A 22,107-nucleotide genomic window follows, 5' to 3' on the forward strand; every position below is an offset into this window, starting at 1 on the left:
AAGCCTCTTGGGTGTAATACTCCCAGTTAAGAGTTATGAAGATAAACATGTCTCTATATTTTTTTTGCAGAACAATGCTTATGCTTGCATAGCTGATTGCTGTATGTCTTTAACAAAAGCCAAGCTCAACACACAGAAGTTAAAAATAAGTCAGTCTCATAACTTGCCTTTTCATTTTTGTTTATTGGCTTTTACTTAAAATAATAATTTTAAGAGGTAATAAATGCATGTCCACATCCATTCTTATCTGGCCTGGAACAATCAATTGGCTAAAAGTCCTTTGACTCATAAGGCCTTCAGCTATAGGGAGTCCCACGGAGTATAGGATGGACCGGAGATGGCGAGCCATGCCACCCTGGCAATGCTATGGGACAAAATTAAAATCTGCTGGTCTTGGATGTTGCCTCTGGCAAATCTTGGCCAGAAGGGGAAGAATGTGAATGAAAAATAAAATTCGAAGGCCCCCCACAACCATCTGAATGGACTTCCTCTTCTCCAGGGTTCAGGCGATGATGGGAAGTGGGAGGAGGGGCATGCTTCATTATACCTCTCCAGCATTAACATTCACAATCTATTCTCTCTGAAGCTTGCTACCTGGATGTTTCATCTGCGTGATAAAATCCCAGGTCCTTAGACAAACTCAACCAATTGTGGTCAACCAGAAAATATTTAAATTTACCTATAGCCTGGAACCCCAACCCCCCACTCTCCTTAAATGTATTTGATTGATGACTCATGCCTCCCTAAAATGTATAAAACCAAGCTGCACTGGATTGGCCATCTTCTCACATATCATTTTTTTTCTATAAATGCAGTAATCATAATGAACATATATTCTATTTATATATCCACAAAACATGTTATTTAAGTCAGATGCGTTTCGTATAACCCTGAAAGAGAAAGTAAAGAATTACACTTGGCAAGTCAGATATTTGAAACATATTCACAGAAGAAAAAAAAATTACACTTCCAACATGATATTATTGCCCTAGACTCTGCATTGTTTAAACTAAATCTAATTAATGTTCAGAGTATCAAGAATGTCCAAGTTAATTGTTTATGTTGACACATATGCAATGTCAAATACTGCTTCATTTCTCCCTGTTTTTTCCACTTTCTAACATCTGATATTTGCTGTCCTTTGCTTACAGACTTAGCACCCCAGCCCCTTTATGTATAATATAATTTGGAATATTACCATTCCGTAAGATTCTCTAGTCTAGCTGGCCCAGTAGTAAGTCTTGGACCCTGTCTCCCTCAAGTGCTTTTTATAATCATCAAAGTCAGGAATTCACCTGAGGTATGACACCTTAAGTTCAACATCATCTCTAAGTGATATTTTCAAAAGATTTTACTCTCAAGTTCTTTTTTTTTTTTTTTTTTTGAGACAAGAGTCTTGCTGTGTTGCCCAGGCTGGAGTGCAGTGGCGAGATCTCAGCTCACTGCAAGCTCCGCCTCCTGAGTTCATGCCATTCTCCTGCCTCAGCCTCCCGAGTAGCTGGGACTACAGGCGCCTGCCACCATGCCCGGCTAATTTTTTGTATTTTTCGTGGAGATGGGGTTTCACCATGTTAGCCAGAATGTTCTCGATCTCCTGACCTCCTGATCCGCCTGCCTCGGCCTCCCAAAGTGCTGGGATTACAGGCGTGAGACACCGCGCCTGGCCTTTACTCTGAAGTTCTAATGACCAGCCCATAAATACTAGATTAGTGATCAGGGACTATGCATTAAAAACAAATTTATAAATAAAAAAAAAAATCTTTTAGAATAATTTAGCATCAATATTTGGGTAAAAAAAATGACATCAACCAGTAAATAAGTTCATCAATTAAATTTTTAAGAATGAGATTTATTTGTGGTGACATAGTACAGATGTCATTTATTATGGCCCCCTTTCAGAAACAAACCCCAAAACAACACAGAGTTAAAAATTGAAAATAAGGTATGTATACATATATATACACACACACATATATATACACACACACATATATATATCACACATACAATTATTATATACTTTTTTCAGTTTTCTTTCTGATAATTGAAAATATCTACAATGTTTTCCATTCCATTATAGATTACCATTCCATTTGCAATAATTACAAACACATACATATTCTACATTTTCAAAACAAGATTCCATCTGTACTCTCTCCTGACACAACATTACCTTTGTCTCTAGTCCTTCACTACAAATTAGGCCTTTAAAATATATATCCTTCTCCACTTCATTTGTAGATAGCTTATCTCCCATTGTATCCTATCATTGTCAACCACCAGAGGTAGGGCCAACCATCAGAATGGAAATTAGTGTAAACTCTATGGCAATTTTTCAAAGAGCTAAAAACGGAATTACCATTTGATCCAGCAATTCCACTATTGGGTATCTAACCAAAGGAAAAGGAATTATTGTATTTAAAAAAGACACCTACACTCAAATGTTTGTGGTAGAACTATTTACAATAGCAAAGCCATGGAATTGACCTAAGTGTCCATCAACGGATTATTGGATAAGAAAACGTGAAACCGTGTTTTCTTTTAGAGCATATACACCATGAAATACTACTCAAGTATAAAAAAGAAGGAAATCATGACTTTGCAGCAAAATGTATAGAGCTGGAGATCATTCTCTAAAGTGAAATAACTCAGGAACATAAACTTAAATATTGCATGTTCTTACTTAAGTGGGAGCTACATAATATGTACACATACACATAAAAAGTGGAATAATAGACATTGGAGACTCCAAAAAGTAGGATTGTGTCACAAAAATAAAGAATGAGAAATTATCTATTGGGTACAGTGTACACTATCCAGGTAATGGTTACACTGAAAACATGACTTCATCATTACACAATATATTTATATAACAAAACTGCAACTGTACCCCCAAATCCATAAACTTTTTTAAATGCCCATTTCAAGTGTCATTTATAACAAAAGTATCATTGCTAAAATTTATATTTTGTTAGTCTGTGTATTCTTACTGAAGCATTTATCACACTATATTCTCTTTATCTCTAGCATCATTCAATCAGTCTGCACATACAATTGATGGTTAAGTAACTTTAGTGATGAATCAATATTTCATTCATCTTTGAACCCTAAAACTTAGCACAATATTAAGTATTTGTTAGTCCAGTGACTTTTCTGGGCTTCCATAATTTTTCTTAGATAAAATTATTTACAGAGGTCTCCATAATTTGACTGCTGTAATTTTGTTAGTTACCTGTCAAAATTATAGAAGACATTTATGGTAACTTTCTGTATTAGAAAATACATCAAAGAAGCATGATAGAAAAGGGTGCTTTTAGGATGCAATTTCATTTCAATTGAAGCTGGTTTTAATTTGAATCTACAGTTCTCCTAAGGAAAATACCTCTACTCAAACCAAACTATAAAATTTTAACAAGAATAGACACTTACCAGGCAGAGGAGTTGATTATATCATCCACACTCATACCGTAACTGTAATCTTTTTCAGGAGATAATCCCAGCCAATAGGGATATGACGTACTCTGGGATTTTATAAATTCCTACAGGAAATACAGATGGTCTGTTTAAGAAACAGTCTCCTACTTTTGTATTTTACATTAGAATGTAATTTCTTACAAATTGCTGCTTTAAGGTAACATACTTGACATTGCACTACTACTATTAAATGTCATTATAAGAAATTGAAAGAAAGTACTCCTTATTACAAAATTTCAACATTTTTAACAATATCACAGCTGGTCTCATAAGAAGAGAGGCCCTACTAATCCATGTATAACCTTAATTTACAGTCAATGAAAAGTCCACAATGACAAGTTCAGAGTTCAAACTTTTGAGCAGTAAATATTGTGTCCAGGGCCAAAGGAAGTGGGCAATGGCTATAAACAAGAGTTAACAGAAACAGAAGGAGTAGGAAGAAAATGCCACAGACTCAGATGTGAGTGGTTACAGAACAGAATTCAGAACCAGTCCAGAATTTTGTAGCCAAATAACAGGTTTTTTTCTTATTCCAGCCTTTAGAAAATTTGTCTAGAGTAAGTAACTGTGAATGGGTCCTTGAGAATGATCTGATGAGGAAGAGATTATGGGTTGATTTCTCTCTCTTCTAGAAAGGATGATGAAAGTTTCTTATTGTGGGGAAGCAGAGACTTTTAGAAAATGTAATTTTGCTTAAAAATATATGATTACTATTTGAGAGACCAAAAATGCTATGTAGTAAGTATAACATGGAAACATTATTTAGACATGGAAAACTAAGAAAATGAAAAAATCAATACAGCTGCTAGAAAATACATTTTTCCTGGGATTCAAGGACTCGGGGCAATATATCTGTTTGACACTTGCCTGTGCCATCTTACTTCAGTTCTTCCTGTTTGTACATATTTTATGCTAACCTACTATAACTTGCCTATTTCTCTTAGTGAATTAAAAATTACAAAATGGTAGAAACAAAACATATGCTCCTATGTAGTTCTTACGGAATTACTAACCCTGAGGAATAATCTCCATATCCTCTGTTTTTAGATAAATGTTTATAAATTATGTTCTGAGATTTGATTTTAGATTCTAATTTGGAAATGCTTACAGACTTTTAGATTCTGGGTGCCCTGTAATACTCATCTACCTGTCGTCTAGTAATCCTCTTATGCTAAGGTCCTAACCTTGTATATGTTTTACCTTGCCTATGATAATCTTGAGATAAGTGTACAAAGTTTCAGTCACTTCACACCCCAACTAAAATAAACCAGAATCATGAGTGGGTTGATTGAAGTCTTCTCCAACATGCCACATCCCTTTCTATCCCATGATGGCAGAAACACCTGGGCTTTACCAAAGCATTTTTATTGTTTATCTTCAACAGGCTGGCATTCTGAGCAGCACAGGCCATTCTACTCTCCTGCCATGTTCGGACATCATCACTTAGGAAATAACAGCTGTCCTTATGCCAAATCCATCTCCTTGGACAAGGCTTACATTTGTGCTCTGGAAGAAGAACATAGTTTTATTTAGGTTTTGTTGATAGTCATAATAATTCTTATTATTTCCTTTCTTCTCTGTGTGACATTGACCACATTTGCTGTTTATTCTTCTTTCTTTTTCTTTCTCTCTTTCTTTTTATTTATTTATTTATTTATTTTTTTGACAGAGTCTTGCTCTGTTGCCCAAGATGGAGTGTAGTGGCGCGATCTCAGCTCACAGCAGCCTCCACCTCCTGGATTCAAGCAACTCTCCTGCCTCAGCCACCCAAGTAGCTGGGATTACATGCTGTGTCTTCTTTTTACATCAAAAGGGAAGTAAGTGAATCCTGTATTCTAGTTCCTTATATACTACCATAATGTGTCAGACCCATAACTTGAACAAAAAAATTTCAAATTAAGCACTTGGATTCAAGTGTATCTTCCTGTAACAATTCCTTTTTGCTATTTTTTATATTCTTTAATGACAATAAAAACTAGTTACAGGAAACATTCTGCATAGTAAGAATTAACCCCACCTATCTATACAAATCTTACCTTCTTTAATTTTTGTTCTCTGAACTGTTGAAATTTTGAGGTTTCTTGGGAGCAAAAGGAATATGTTTTAACAATCATGACTATAGAAACTTATGGAGACACTAGAAGACCAACTCCCCCTGATCCCAAAGGTGAAGTCTCTATTTATTTTTTCCTATGGAATTTGTTATCAATCACTGACTGAAATTTAAGAATGAAGTCACCTGTAAAGAGCTGTCACTTCCTCCCTATCTTCTATTAACCTCAGTGCCCAGAATAATTATAGTAACTGACAGATTAGAGAAACTGTCCTGTCTAACATTTTATTATGGAACCATTATCTCCTGATAATTTGGGGGCCTATTGCTATTATGACTTTTTCTGTTTTTCTTCTAACTGTGTGGAAATAATGAATTCTCCATCAACCACACGTAATTCTTTCCCCCAAATTATGACTCCCTAGGGAAAGGCTGCTAGCTAATTATAAAATGATTCTTAAGAGACTCAGTGGTTTAGTTGATTGTCCAATAAATAACTCCAAGATTACCTTGTTCTTTGCTATATAGCTCACGACATAATCTGGTGGCTATTGTTTGCAGTGTGGTGGAGAGGTTCCTGATCTTGTTGGAGCTGTTCATGTTACTCATCAGTTGTAGAGACACATTTCTTTGAAGCTCTTCATTGATATTTTGTAGTTTGTTCATTTTTTTCATTGCTGTCTTCAAAGTAATGTGAACTCCACATTAAAAAAAATGAATTCTCAATAGAACCATCATCCTTTATCATTTGCGGAAGTAGTATAAAGATCAAAGGGGTAGGGAAAGCAATTACTCTACAGGAGTGAGGGAAAGAGACCGAGTTCCACATTGTAAGTCCCCCTTGTGGGCCTATCACCTATCATTATTATAAATCTTCCACTTAAGGAATAAACTTTAGTTGTTAAATATTTGAAATTCTAGATACTTTCTCTTTTGACCAAAACAGGGGCAGTACATACACATGCTTCCCAAGACTCCCAATCCAATGAGCATCAGAAGGCACAGAACAGTCAGAAACAACGCTGCTGGACGCCATACACGAGAGGGAGCTGGAGGTGCTGTGGAAAGCAAAATTAACAGAGAGGCCTAAAAATGGTATACACTTTCATTTGAATTATTTGCTCATTCATTCATTCATTCATTCATTCGTTTTATCTTTATTTCCTAATATGCCTATTGGAAAGAAATGGATTTACTAGCCATTCAAGAATATTCAAAAAATATTTTTGAAGAATATGTCAAGAATAAATCAAAATCACTTCATTGTTTTGTATGTAAATTGATTCTAGCAGGAGAAGCTGTTAACTGGTAGACTGATTTAAAAAAATCAGATAAGCAAAAACAGAATTTATAATAGAGAATGGAGAAAACCAGTCAACCTAGATATGGTGTATTTTGTTTATACAAATTTGGGAAAAGTCAGTAGCTGGAAATTAACAGAGAAGCCAACAGGAGTAGTCTTTGCTTGAGTAGACAATTGTGGCATGTCAAGAAAAACACTTTCAGCTGTTTATGTATCCCCCCTCGCCAGGTAATTATGAGAATTTAGCCGCAGAACAAACAAAATAGGCTGTCTCTTTGTAATGTCTTTGGGTATCCTCCCATTAACTTTTGATCTTAGTCAGTCCAGATCTACACCATTTTTATTGTAATTTTTCTTTTTTTTTTTTTTTGAGACGGAGTCTCGTGCTCTGTCGCCCAGGCTGGAGTGCAGTGGCGCGATCTCGACTCACTGCAAGCTCCGCCTCCCAGGTTCACGCCATTCTCCTGCCTCAGCCTCCGAGTAGCTGGGACTACAGGCGCCCGCCACCACGCCCGGCTAGTTTTTTGTATTTTTAGTAGAGACGGGGTTTCACCATGTTAGCCAGGATGGTCTCGATCTCCTGACCTCGTGATCCACCTGCCTCGGCCTCCCAAAGTGCTGGGATTACAGGCTTGAGCCACCGCGCCCGGCCTATTGTAATTTTTCAAAAATTTTTTCATACTTTTTTGCAAGAAATTTTTATTGAATACTTCCTTTTTAGGGAATAGTGAATCCCAGAATAGATCATTTCTCTATTTTAAAAAACAGAAATTAGAAACTTTATAATATGAGTGAATTATTATTGTGACTATGTTATTTAAATAATCATTATGTATAAAGGTATTACACATTAGGTAAAGACTAGCCAGGTATTTCAAGAAAATACAATTCTGAGATACTATAATATTCTTACTATACTTCTGAGCTATGTCTTACATCTCACAGTTGATGGTGCAATAATATTGTGAAATTCAGAGATAATCACTAATAAAAAGTAAAACTTAACTTCTATAGACTTTAGAAAATAGTTACTACTGAAAGGACTACATGTTCAAGATTTTTATCTAAGATTAGAATTATAAATTCAAGCACTCTTTCTTAAAATTATTTTCTTATTTATATATGTATTCAATTATTCAAAAGTTTATTTATTCAATGAATGTATTTGATTATTAAAAAGTTTAATTATTCAAAGTTATCTTTTGAGTGCCTTGTATTTATTAGGCATTATCCTGGGTGCTAACAATATCGAAGTGAGCAAGATGTACACGTTCCTGTTTTCATAGAAATAAATTTTAATTGTAGGAGGAAATAGATAAATAGATATATAAGTGAGACAGGAAGAAAGGGAAAGAAAGGGAGAAAAGATCTCAAATTTGGCTATGTCGTGCAGAGATTTGAAGTTAAGCTGTTATAAAGAGCAGGCAGTTCAAATCTTTTGAACATGAGGAACCAGCATGCAAAATCAGTAGGAAGAACATTACAGGTAGCGATTACATGAAGTTCAAAGACAACAATTTAAGGAAAAGATTTCTATTTGAAAAACAGAATATATTCAGAGGGGCAGAAAAAGGGTGGCCAATGTGAAAAATTACATTAAAGAAGGTTTTATTTGTTTTCTTTTGTTTTGTTTTTAAAATAACAAGGAGGAAACATTATTTACAGCCTTTTCTAGCCAGAGTAAGTTAGATTTTTGGGGAAACCACTGGAAGAATTTAATCTAGGATGGCAAAATAAAGGAGTTGTTTTATCAGTAAGAAATCTGTTACAATATGACATGGAAAGAGAACAGTAGTTTGATTAGCTAGCACTAGGGAATTTGATGACCCATGGATAAATTAAGTATACATTTTTAAGCTAAAATATATGGCACAAATTTATGAAATTTTTCTTTAGAGAAAGTTGGTAGATATGCACATTTGTAGGCAGTATCTCATAGTGATAAAAAGCAAAATGCCATCTTTAGGGTTAACATGTGTATTAGTCCATTTTCACATTGCTAATAAGACATACCCAAGACTGGGCAATTTATAAGGAAAAAGAGGTTTAATGAACCCATGGCTGGTGGGGGCTCACAATCATGGTGGAAAGTGAAAGGCACGTCTCACATGGTGGCCGACAAGAGAAGAGAGAACTTGTGCAGGGAAACACCGCTTTATAAAACCATCAGATCTCATGACACTTATTCACTATTACAAGAACAGCCTGGGAAAGACCCCCACCACATGATTCAATTACCTCCCACCAGGTCCCTCTAACAACACATGGAAATTGTGGGAGCTATAATTCAAGATGAGATTTGGGGGGAGACATAGCCAAACCACATCATTGCACCCCTGACCTCTCCCAAATCTCATGTCCTCACATTTCGAAACCAGTCATGCCTTCCCAACAGTCCCCAAAAGTCTTAACTCATTTCAGCATTAACTCAAAAATCCACAGTCTATCTTAAAAAAGGCAAGTCCCTTCCACCTATGAGCCAGTAAATTCAAAAGGAAGTTAGTTACTTCCTATATACAATGAGGGTACAGGCATTGGATAAATACAGTCATTCCAAATGGGAGAAATTAGCTGAAACAAAGGGGCTATAAGCCCCATGCAAGTCCAAAATCCAGCAGGGGCATCAAATCTTGAAACTCCAAAATCATCTCCTTTGGATCCATGTCTCACATCCAGGTCATGCTGATGCAAGAGATAGGCTTCCATGTCTTTGGGCAGCTCTGCTCCTATGGCTTTACAGTCTGCCCCCTGGCTGCTTTCATGGGCTGATATTGAGTGTCTGCAGCTTTTCCAGGTGGACAGTGCATGCTGTCAGTGGATCTACCATTCTGAGGGCTGAAGGATGGTGTTTGACTTCTCACTGCTCCACTGGACAGTACCCCACTGGGGACTCTGTGTGGGGCTTCTGACCTCACATTTCCCTTCTGCACTGTCCTAGCAGAGGTTATCCATGAGCACCCCATGCCTGTTGCAAACTTCTGCCTGGACATCCAAGTGTTTCCATACATCCTCGGAAAACTAGACGGAGGTTGCCAAAACCCAATTCTTGACTTCTGTGCACCTCAAAGGTTCAACACCCCATGGAAGCTACCAAGGTTTGGGGCTTGCACCCTCTGAAGCCATGGCCTGAGCTGTACCTTAGCCTCTTTTAGTCATGGCTGGAGCAGCTGGGATGCAGGGCACCAAGTTCCTAGACTGCACACAGCAGAGGGACCCTGGGCTCAGTCCATAAAACCATTTATTCCTCCTAGGCCTCTGGGCATGTGATGGGAGAGGCTGCTGTGAAGACCTCTGATATGCCCTGGAGTCATTTTCCCCATTGCCTTGGCGATTATCATTTGGCTCCTCATTACTTTAGCAATTTCTTCAGCTGGTTTGAATTTCTCCTCAAAAAAATGGGATTTTCTTTTCTTTATCATTGTCAAGCCACAAATTTTCTGAACTTTTATGCTCTGCTTCCCTTATAAAAGTGAATGCTTTTAACAGCACCCAAATCAAATCTTTAGTGCTTCACTGCTTAGAAATTTCTTCTGCCAGATATGCTAAATCATCTCTCTCAAGTTCGAAGTTCCACAAATTTCTAGGGCAGGAGCAAACTGCTACCAGTCACTTTGCTAAAACATAACAAGAGTCACCTTTGCTCCAGTTCCCAACAAATTCCTCATCTCCATCTGAGACCACCTCAGCCTTATCGCCATTTTTGTCAAAGCCATTCAAGAAGTCTCTAGGAAGTGCCAAACTGTCCCACATTTTTCTGTCTTCTTCTGAACCCTCCAAAGTATTCCAACCTCTGCTAGTTACCCAGTCCCAAAGTCTCTTTTACATGTTTGGGTATCTTTATAGCAGTGCCCTACTCTACTGGTAACAATTTACTGCATTAGTTCATTTTCACACCGCTGATAAAGACATACCCACAACTGGGTAATTTATAAGTAAAAAGAGGTTTAATGGACTCATGGTTCCATGTGGCTGGAGAGGCCTCAAACTCATGGTGGAAGGTGAAAAGCACATCTCACATGGCAGCAGACAAGAGAAGAGAGAACTTGTGCAGGGAAACTCCTCTTTATAAAACCATCAGATCTCATGAGACTTATTCACTATCACAAGAACCTCATGGGAAAGACCCTCCCCCGTGATTCAATTACCTCCCACCATGTCCCTCCTACAACATGTGGGACTTATGGGAGCTGCAATTCAAGATGAGATTTGGGTGGGGACACAGTCAAACCATATCAGCATGTTTTGGTTTGAATTCTGGTTCTGCTGCTTATTGCTTGTGAAACCATGAGAAAGTTATTTAACATCTTTTAACATTTATGTGTCTAAGCTTCAGTATTGTTAAAGAAAGGGAGAGAGAAAGACTGCAAAATATCAGACACTAAATGGCTTAATATTTGTAATGCAATTAGAACAGAACTGGCACAGAGGTGAGGCTGTCTGGAGAGAGAGACCATTTTAGAAGAAAAATAAGTATTACTATTTTTGACATTTTAAGTTTAAAATGAGATTAGAACCCCTTATGGAAATGTGAAAGAGGCACTTGTATTTTCTAGTCTTGAGATCCAGGGAAAGGTCCTGCAGAGATATCTGGGAGTCCCTCTATTTAAAGTCAAACAACTGAACAAGGTAGATTAGATGAGTGTATTGAGTGATGCAATAAAAGGGGACACAGGACACGGCTCCAGAGTATTCCATCTTGTAGAGTTTCATCTAGAAGAAAGAGTCAACAAAGACTGAGGAGAGGCAGGCATGGTGACAGGAGAAGCCATAAGGATGTGTCAGGAAGGATGTGCAAAGAAAGCCTTTAGAGGACTGTTCAACTTTTTGAATGCTGCAGGGAAGTGAAGTAATGGAAGAGACATGTGATTACTGGGATGAAACAGGCAAGACATCAGTGACCTAAAGCTCAGTCTCCAGGACACCATGGGGGCAGAAGCCTAATAGAGTTGGTTGAGAACAGAATGAGAGGTGAAGAACTGAGACTCAGTGGCCAAAGAAAATGCTTTCAAAAGTTGAGCTGTGAAAGGAAACAAATAAGTTACATAATAATGGAAAGGCTTAAGTGGTCAAGCAAGGATTGTGTTTTGTTATGATATGAATATGTTGGTGAGTAGTAGAGTATGTTAGTGCACTAAAAAGGAAAAGCAGAGAAGGAAGAGAGAATAATGACACAGGAGAGAAAGGAAAAAAATTACAGAAGTCTGTCTTTGAAAAGGACACATGGACTGAAATTCAGAGCAAAATGGGGAGCTGTCCTTTCATAAATACATACCTATCATAAATACTGTCTGGAAGGAAGGCAGACTATCAGTAAAGACATTGTAGGATAGAAATTTAAATAACAAAAATAAAAAGTGTAGGTTGATGCTTTTTTCTCACCAGAGGAAAGGTAAGAGTAACTGGAGTTGAAAATTTGTGCATTTTTCACCAGCAATATTCAACTCTGGGGCAGACTGGGTAGATATTTGGGTTTAACCAGAACTGGAGTTGTTTTTATTTGTTGGTTTTTTGGTTTTTCGTTTTGTTTTGTTTTGATTTGTCTGAGGCAGGATCTTGCTGTGTCACCTAGACTGAAGTACAGTCACCTGATCATAGCTTACTCTGCACAGCCTCCAGTTCCTGAGCTCAAGTAATCCTCTTTCCTCAGCCTTCCAAGCAGCTGAGACAATGGGTGCCCAGTTAATTAAAAAAAAAAATTTTTTTTTATAGACATGGCATCTCTCTACTTTCCCTAGGCTGGTCTCAAACTCCTGGTCTCAAATAATCCTCCCATCTTGGCCTCTCACAGTGCTAGGACTATGGGTATAAGTCACTGCCCCTAACCAGAATTGAAGTTTTTAAGGAAAAATTAACATACATTGAAAAGGAGAAATGTAAGAGACTAAGAGTAGACATTACATAATACAATGTTGTATTACACAATGTGGATTCTAAGCTGGATAATGAGAAAATTAGATGAGATTAAGAACATGAAGAAGACATGGATTCAATATTTGCATGAATTCAAAGAATTCTTGTGGTGGGAACTTAAGGTGGATTCGCAGGAAAAGAGGTGGGAAAGGGCATGAGGGGACAAGTAAAGGGCAATTGTTGGTAATATTAAGCTCATGATATGCCCATTCTCTTTCGGCATATAGAAGAAGAAATACAAACAGGGAAATAAAGACAGAAAACGTTATAAAATTCGTAGACCCTTCTTCTTTCTAAGAAAATTTCAGTATTAAAAAAGAAGCCCACAGAATTAATCTGCTGTCCTTTCTCAAGATTTACAATGCTCATGATAAATAGATTCAAGATGTAACAGTGAAATTTCTGTTTATAGCAATGCTAGAATATTAAAGATGTTATATTCTGTGTGGGGATAGGGGAGGGGACAAAAAGTTAAATAATATATGAGAATTTTGGCACTCTTCTCTCCTTATTTCTCTGTTTCTATCACCCTTCTTTGTGTTCTCCATTATCACTGTTTAAGTTACTTTTAACTCAAATACACTGGTTTAAACTATGGATTCACTAGGGCAGATTTCACTCCAAAAGGCTGGGAGCCAGAAGGTAAGAACCATACATAATAGGAAAACTATAGGATTCTGAGTAAGATGAAGAGTAGTTTTGTTTAAGTGAAAGTCAACACAGATGGTCCACTTATTTCATGATTTTAATTTGAATTGAAAAATACAAAGCTTCCTGATATTATGTGGTTTTGAATATTATGAATACGTTATGTCTTCTGATATTTCTTTACTTCCTTTATTCCTTAATTATTCATTTCATTTAACTTAACATATTTTATTTTTTAGTAAGTTATTAAAAAATCTCCAAAAGAAGTAGGAGAAATTTTAGGGTGATATATGCCTAGTTTGGCAGATAGTCAAATGAAATCCTTTAAAGATCTCTCTGACTCTTTGTCTGTCTCTCCTTCTTTTCTGCATGCATACCCAAAGCATTTTCTTATTAAAAAAACACACATACACAGATGTGAAATCATGACTTTCCTGAACATGTTCCTTTTTCCATGGCTTCATCTCATAAAGAAATAAAATCTTTACACAACCCAATCATTTGAAAAATTCTGTCCCAATTATATTGAGTGTGATAATAAAAAATTTCAAAAATGTAAAGGATTGAGTCTTCAATGCACAGATAAGTGTTTTTACAGAACCTTTTTTCCTAATCATTTTGTTTATATACTTTTGGTTCCTTTGCTTAAACATAAGAGGCTTAATTGAAAATTTAAGTTGAATAATAACTATATTACTAATACTGAAGATGCAAGGCTGTAACCACTTCTATTACACAAACTTACGACACATCCATAACTCAAAATCTTACCTTTTTCCCCAAATTTGCCAATTTCTTGGATTTTTTCTGTCTCACTGGAGTTCTGGAATTTAAGATCTGCATAAGTAACTTCTTCAGACATTGATGAATATGTAAAGAAATCTTGACAAAATGTAAAAACACAAAAAGGTGAGAGTGAGTTAACAGAGCTGAATATTAAACAGGACCTATAATTTTAAACTTCTGTTTATAAACAGAAGCTTAAGCTTACAAGTTTAAACTTCTGTTCATAAACTGACTGTACCAATCACCCATATGTCTGCAAATGAGCGATGTCTCATCTGTGGCTTCAGTTAAGAACACTGAACTGTTGCCAACAGGCAATATCTTTCTTCCTCATATTTCTTCCTTTTTCTCAATTTCTGTATATTTACCAACTACAGAAAGTAGTTTTTGAAATTGTGTTTGGATAATATTACTAGTGTCATGCAAGAGAACACAAATAACTAGCACCATATGGTGCAGACATAGTGCAGGATTTATTGGTGAAAAACTTTCAAACAGAAAAATAACAGAAAAGATACAGTTCTCAGACACTCACTGATCTGCAGCTGTGGCCTGGCATAGATATTCCTTTTGAATCATGATGAAGGTCCTGATAGAAGGGTTCTCTTCACTGGGAGACTGAACATGCAGAGAGCACTCCCAGGGAGAATGAGGCAGTTAGTGTCATTCCATTGCCATGTTACATAGCTATAGGTTTGCCCAAGAGAGGTAGGGAACGCCTAGTTTCTCTAAATAACAAGATATAGGTTGGTGCAAAAGTAATTGTGGTTTTTGCCATTAAAAGCAAAAGTAATTGTGGTTTTTGCCTTTAAATGTTTACAAAATTACTTTAGCGCCAACCTACATATTAAGGGATCTGAGGCCCAGAAACCACACCAGGGAGTATGTATACTGATGACCAAGGTCTGTATACTGAGGACACTGGGAACAGCTTTGCAGGCCAGGAAAACTATAATCAGCCTTGCTCTCTCTCTACAGACTGACTCAATCCATTTGATCGCCTCCTCAGCTAAGCTACCAAAAGTGGGAAGGAAATGAGTCTCCAAAGTCCACATTTGTGTCTTATTAGTTAGACTCAATAGTCTTAGTATTTTTGATCTCATGTCTTGATCAAGTATGCAAGTGGAAGTGAGGGGTGGAGAGGACTGTTTTTGAGTATGTTTTCTAATATTCGTTAGTAAATCTTACTGTAAAATTCTTCTTGACATTGCCACATGTAAATCACAAAATGGTTAGGCATGATTATTATACATATAAAAGAGAATGCACAAAGATTTTAAAAAATCAATTAGAAACTAATTGCTTTATTATGTCAGGATAGACAGGAAAAATAAAAGGCTCCCTTTATAAGAGCTACTAAAAATACACAGAAAAATGTTACAGATAGAAATTAACTAGATATTTGCACAACCAATATGAACAAAACAGTTTTAAAGCTATTGAAGAAAAGAAAAAAAATAGAAAAACATGCTGTGGGATTAGAAGCATCAATACTGTATAAAAAGAAACTAAATTCTCCCAAATGTATCAAAAAATTCAATGTCGATTTAATTAAAACAATAGTAGATTTTTCTCCTGATGCTTAAAGAAAAAGCTATTGAAATACAGTTGAAAATATTACCATGAAAATATTGGCAGCCAAATTTAAAGGAAAATATATTCAAAACATGATTACTTCATCCTAAGTACTTTATTAATGTTGATTTTATCTTTACAACTCTCTAAACCAGGTATTATTATCACCCTTATTTTACAGATGGGGAAGTGAGTTGTGAAGTGGTTAAGTTTGTATCCAACATCACACAATTGGTGAGTGGTAGAGTTCAGACTGGACCAAAGTCTCCGGTTACCTTGTTCAAATACGTGCACAGGCTCTAATGCCTCCCCTGGTGGGAAAGACTAGCCCTCTGCTTTTCCTAGGTGGATCAAATATTTGTATATAAATATTTGTTTATAAATATCTCTTTGTTTGTGAAAGGATGGAAACCGGCCACCACACAGGCAGAGTCTCGTTCTGTGTTATATTGCTCTGTTGTTTTATGTGGAAGATGGTTTCATCAATCAACACTAGAAGATGAAGAGTATGTGATGAATTGTAAGAGGAAACAAATGAAAAATCTCAAAGTCCTGTTTGCAAGCTACTCTATTTTGTTGAAAATATTTGAATAACTATTACTTCATACAAAATCCTTGGTTTAGAGCCAGCTAAAACATTTATATGCACATGAATAAGCTGAGATCTGAGATGATTTAATGGTTTGCCCTTCACAGCCTATATCAGTTTTTTTTTTAAATTTTGTTATTGATATACAATAGTTGTACATATTTTAGAGGTACATGTGATATTTTGAAACCTGTATACAATGTGTGATGACCAAATCAGGGTAATAAAAATATTCATTCCCTCAAACACTTACCTTTTCCTTCTGTTGGGAATACTACAATTCTTCTCTTTTAGCTATTTTGAAATATACAATAAATTATTGTTAACTATAGTTTTCCCACTGTACTATCAAATACTAGAATTTGTTCCTTCTGTCTAATTTTATTTTTGTACCCAACCAACTTATCTTTATCCCCCACCACCCCTTTCCAAGCATCTGGTAACCACAGTTCTACTCTCTGTCTCCATGAGATTCATTCTTTTAGCTCTCACATATGAGTGGGAACATGTGATATTTGTCTTTCTGTGCATGGCTTATTTCAGTTAACATAACGACCTTCAGTTCCACTCATGTTTCTGCAAATGACAGGAATTTATTTCTTTTTTATGGTTGAATAATATTCCATTATGCATATATACTACAGATACCTGCACTCCCACGTTTATTGCAGCATTATTTGCAATAGACAAGATATGAAATCAACCTATATCAATTTTCATTCTAGTTGAATACTCAGAGACAATCTGCAAATATAATTACAAATGTCTTCCAATATTAAACATAAGTGATACATTATCCATTACCTAAATTATATATTTTTTGTGGGTTGTTATAATGGAAAAAAGAGAAAGAAATGAAGATAGGTGAAGAAAAGTGCACAGGGATAAAAAGTTGGAGACACACACCTTCAGAGTCACATCATTTAAAAGGTGAGAGATCATAGTGACAGTGATATACTCAGGTACAAAAAGGAAACACACACTTGAGATCCAAAAACCAAAAAACAGGTTATACATTAAAAGGAAAATTTAAGAAGATAAAATAACAAGACAACTTACAAGATGTAGCTAAGACCAAAGGAAACCAATGAGGGACAGTGAAATACCCCAGGGCTAGCTACTGCGAGAAGCCATTACTACATTAGGCCTGAGAGAACAATGCTGGTAGCAATTAACTGAAGCAGCAGAAAGTACAGCTGATGAAGGCTGCCTCCCCGGAGGTACACTCAGTGAGAACAACTCCATATCCATTTCCTAGTGCTGTAGGGAAGGAATCTCCCACCTTTAAATCTTTGCCTATTCTTCCTATTGGTACCAACATATCTAGAGCTTCAGGACAATAGTGTCCAGGGATATTATACGTTAAGAGTCAGCATCCTAGGGCACTGCAAAGGGATTAGAATGGTGAATAGTAGATCTACTGATATCATTATCTGAACCGTATGTAGGTCGGTTTTTATCATTTGATTTGTCAACTGGTGTTTTGATACTTAGTTCTTTTTCTTTTTAGGTTGTTTCATAATTTTTAATTAAATGACAGGCTTTATGTATTAAAAACAGAGATTTTAAATGATCTTCCTACCAAAAAGTTTTGTTTCTTTTTTTCTGGCAGTCACATAGAATATAAGCAGTAAACCTTGATTAATTGGAGCCCCTCAAATTTTGCCTTCTCCGTTGTTTTATATGTTTTATCCACATTTTATAATTATCTTTTTGTAGGTTTCTTTCATCTGATACAAGCTGCAGTGCTATGACTAGAATTGGCTTTATTCTAGGTTTGTTCTCCAACAAACTAAAATTGGGAGGTTATTCAGTGAAGAAGGAATGTAGCTACATGCAGGCAGAAATGTACCTGTGTTGGGGAGGTAAACCAAAAATGAAATTCTAAGGCCTCCCAGCCATCTGAATGGACTTCCTCTTCAACTAGGGCTCTTTGAAAATTTAACCTGAGAGACGGGTTCAGGCCATGACAGGAAGTGGGTGTCGAACATGCTTCATTATAGCTCTCAGGTATCAATACTTACAGTCTATTCTCTCTCAAGTCTGCTATCTGGAGACTTCGTTTGCATGATAAAACCTTGACTTCTACAAGCTCTTATCACAACCCAGACATTGCCTTTCTATTGATTCCAGGTCTTTAGATAAACTCAACCAATTGCCAATCAGTAAATGTTTATAGTTGATTGAAGTCTCATGTCTCCCTCAAATGTTCGAAACCAGTGTGTACCTGAACCACCTTGGGCGCATGTGCACAAGGCCTCCTGAGGGCTGTGTCACGGGCATAGTCTCTCATATTTGGCTCATAATAAATCTCTAAATATTTTACAAAGTTTGACACTACGTGGACGGGGAAAATCGAAATCAGGCAGAGGTAAGGATAAAATCATGTAGGGACATGGATGCAGCTGGAAACCATCATTCTTAGCAAACTGTCACAAGAACAGAAAACCAAACACCGCATGTTCTCACTCATAGGTGGGAACTGAACAATGAGATCACTTGGACTCGGGAAGGGGGACATCACACACCGGGGCCTTTTATGGGGAGGGGGGAGGGGGGAGGGATTGCATTGGGAGTTATACCTGATGTAAATGACGAGTAGTTGGGTGCTGATGAGTTGATGGGTGCAGCACAGCAACATGGCACAAGTATACATATGTAACAAACCTGCACTTTATGCACATGTACCCTAGAACTTAAAGTATAATAAAAAAAAAAAAAAATCATGCTGACTGAAGGATCTATAGTCTCATTTTCTGGGTATGGTGCTCTGATGAGTTTCAGTTCCTTGCCTGAAAGTCGATTTCCTGAGCAAGAAACTCAGGAAAGCAAATAAGTTTTGTTTGTTTTTGTTTTTTGTTTTTGTTTTTTGTTTTTTTGTTTTTTTGTTTTTGAGACAGAGTCTCGCTCTCTCGGCCAGGCTGGAGTGCACTGACATGATCTCGGCTCACTGCAAGCTCCGCCTTCCGGGTTCACGCCATTCTCCTGCCTCTGCCTCAGGAGTAGCTGGGACTACCAGACAGGATACATTTCTGTTACCAAAAAAAAAAAAAAAACAAACCCCACCTGTAAATATTAGCTCTAGGAGTTCTATGAGTTCTATGAGACAACAGGGCCGGTTTCAGTCTCTCTTTTCTATTTATCACTTCCTCAATCACGGAGAATCTGGTCGCTGATCCTTCTGGCTGCTTCATGCTGAGGAGGGGTGAGGTGCAATAATGATAAGGAATGGAAATGTGGCACTATAATCAGAAGTACTCATGAGTACCGGGTCAGCATCTGGCTTGTTGGAGCACTATGATCGGGGTACTTTTATTTTAGTTTTAGAACCACATTTGAGGCCACATTGAACTAGGATGATAAATAATATAGATAAACCAATTTTAAAATACCAGAGAATTTGGAGTGGATCCCATGGGGAATCCAAGAGAACAATCCTAAGTCTACCAAAAAGTATTCCTGATTCATTATATCTTATATGTGAAAAGCTGTGGTTTTAAAGAGAATAATAACAACCTGAAAAGTGCCTGTTCCTTTTACAGTTTCTTATCTAGGATCTTTGGTTGGGCTTTGAATTATTAACTTAAAGCCATGTGTAGGTTCACAAGAGCATGACTGTTTCCCCTAGAGAGATCCCAGAGTGACTGGTTTTCTGAGTATGTTGAATTCATGGTTTAACACTGGCTAACTTGGTAGACAAGTGGGTGGTCAGCAGCACCTCAAAAAGACCGACCTATTGTGGTTGCAGCTAGTCTTCAGTCTGGTGTGATTTCCAGGTCTTCGGTGTGATTTGATTCCCTGGTTTCAAACAGAGAAGAGGCACGTTCATACAGATATGAAGCCTGTTGGAGAGACTAGTTAATATATTCCCTAATTGTTTCATGTATGACCTAGCTTCTGTTTCAGGGGAGGAAAAAATCCTCAAGCCTCAGAGAGTCCAGGAAAATGGTCTCCAAGTCAACATTTTGAAAGGGGCTAAGAGCTAAGCCATTTCTGGGAGCTGCCAGCACCCTCAGCAGGGCAAAGGGCAAGACCTTTTCCCAGGTAAGATTTATCTCTTGGAAACTGAGGTTCCCTTGGAATATGCCAGAGGGAGCATTGATTGCCAAACTTTATTTTGTTCCATATCATTTCCAGGATGGTGTGACTACCTGTCCCAAGTCCATCCTGTTCCTCAGTGGAACCCCTGTAGCCGAGGGACTTAGAGTTAAAAAAGACTTATAGTCAATTAAACATTCTAAGCCAGATAAGAATGGAGGTGCCAGGGACTCATTAACCATTAAAACTCTAAGCAATGAAAGAGCCAAAAACCAAAAAGTAAGATTAATATTTCTTTCTTCTTCTTTTTTTTTTTTTTTTTTTTGAGACAGAGTTTCACTCTTCTCGCCCAGGCTGGAGTTCTGTGGCACAATCTCTGTTCACTGCAGCTTCTGCCTCCCTGGTTCGAGAGATTCTCCTGCCTCAGCCTCCAGAGTAGCTGGGGTTACAGGCACCCACCACCACGCCCGGCTAATTTTTTGTATTTTTGGTAGAGATGGGGTTTCATCACGTTGGCCAGGCTGGTCTCAAACTCCTGACCTCAGATGATCCACCTGCCTAAATTATATGTCTAAATTATAAATTATATGTCTGTGTGTACATGCATTCATCTAAAAACATGAGTGTTTAGCTTATTTTAATCTATAACTGAGATCTGAGTTCTGAAGACCTTCCTCTGGAGGCTCAGTAAATTTACTTAATCTAAATGGGTCCAGGTGCTGGGGTGATTACCCTATCTTGTCTCCTGCTAGATCATGGAGGTTTGGGAAGTTCCTTGAGACCTCCAATAAACTTGTTTGTGGAGGCCTGGGATGTTTCTTCAGACCCCTAGTAAAACTTGTTTAATCCTAAACTGGTCCTGTTAAGAATCCCTTCATTATCTTGTCATGGTCCCGGGAAAGTCCTAGGCAAAACTCTTGGTGGGCTTTTGTTACAATCCACCCTTTGGATGAGGGCACGGGCTCTTTTAGCTTTTAACATCTAACTTAACTACTCAGTCAGTCCTGAAACAGTTGTTATGGAGGCCCGCATGAGTGAGACCCGGCCTGCCACATCATTATAAAGCCAGTCCCCCATGGCTTATATTTGAAGCTTATCTGTTGCTTCATCTGGAGTGCTCCACTTGGCATTTATAGGTGGAGTGGGACAATTCTTCTGAGTAAATAGGTCTCACAGTGTTTTATCCAGTCCATAAAGTAGGCTGTTTTTTGTGGGGAATAGCCTCCTATGTGTCTGTATTACATATACCCATCTGCAATTCTTCAGTTGTGAGCTGTGGGTTCTATGTCAACTGGCTCTTCCACTCTGCAGCATTTAAAACCAAAGACGTTGCGCCTATATTAATTACTCTCACAATTTATTTTAGTAAAGATTCCTCAGGAAGCTAATGATACTGATTTACAAAATGGAACAATTCCTTCACATTATACCCTCTAGTTTCAGAAGTGACTTAAATTTCACTCCTTCCCCACGCTGACTACCTTTCAGGAAACTACAGGTCTCAGAGGTACTTTCTGGTTTCCTGGCCTGATTTTCTCCTTAGTGAGCAGCCTTGAGGCTAGTGGTCTGAGTTCAGACAGACCCACATCTAGGCTTGGTTTAGCCTCAAGGCCTGACACAATATTCTCCTACTTTAATTTTATCTGTTATAGATGTGAAAGGAAAATAAATCTTGGGACCCCCAAATCACTAAGCCTAAGAGAGAAGTCAAGCTCGAAACTGTGTCAGGCA

General features: G+C 37.3%; 2 protein-coding genes across 9 annotated transcripts in view; one reads left to right on the forward strand and one right to left on the reverse strand.

Annotated features, from left to right (window-relative positions):
- The window catches only part of CLEC1B (C-type lectin domain family 1 member B), a 43,013-nt gene extending 36,430 nt beyond the window's left edge, over nt 1-6,583 (forward strand). The window contains exons 8-9 of the mRNA XM_031650258.1: nt 5,144-5,291; nt 6,474-6,583. Coding sequence (XP_031506118.1) covers nt 5,144-5,249 — 106 coding nt within the window. The 3' untranslated portion in view covers nt 5,250-5,291; nt 6,474-6,583. The remainder of the gene's footprint in view (nt 1-5,143; nt 5,292-6,473) is intronic.
- CLEC12A (C-type lectin domain family 12 member A) overlaps nt 1-22,107 on the reverse strand; it is a 38,608-nt gene that overhangs the window by 13,005 nt on the left and 3,496 nt on the right. The window contains exons 1-7 of one of the 8 annotated variants that reach the window (XM_021922028.2): nt 14,380-14,472; nt 14,160-14,270; nt 6,487-6,585; nt 6,037-6,225; nt 4,829-4,980; nt 3,430-3,539; nt 164-890 (exon numbers count right to left, since the gene is read on the reverse strand). In XM_021922028.2, coding sequence (XP_021777720.2) covers nt 734-890; nt 3,430-3,539; nt 4,829-4,980; nt 6,037-6,225; nt 6,487-6,585; nt 14,160-14,250 — 798 coding nt within the window. In that variant the 5' untranslated portion in view covers nt 14,251-14,270; nt 14,380-14,472 and the 3' untranslated portion in view covers nt 164-733. Of the gene's footprint in view, nt 1-163; nt 891-1,592; nt 3,233-3,427; nt 3,540-4,674; nt 4,981-6,036; nt 6,226-6,486; nt 6,586-14,159; nt 14,478-22,107 lie in introns of those variants that run through there. The other 7 variants (XM_003905968.4, XM_021922029.2, XM_021922027.2 and 4 more) reach the window with 7 other exon arrangements.

Source organism: Papio anubis, chromosome 9, assembly GCF_008728515.1.
Source record: "Papio anubis isolate 15944 chromosome 9, Panubis1.0, whole genome shotgun sequence".
In the NCBI taxonomy this organism is placed as follows: Eukaryota; Metazoa; Chordata; class Mammalia; order Primates; family Cercopithecidae; genus Papio; species Papio anubis.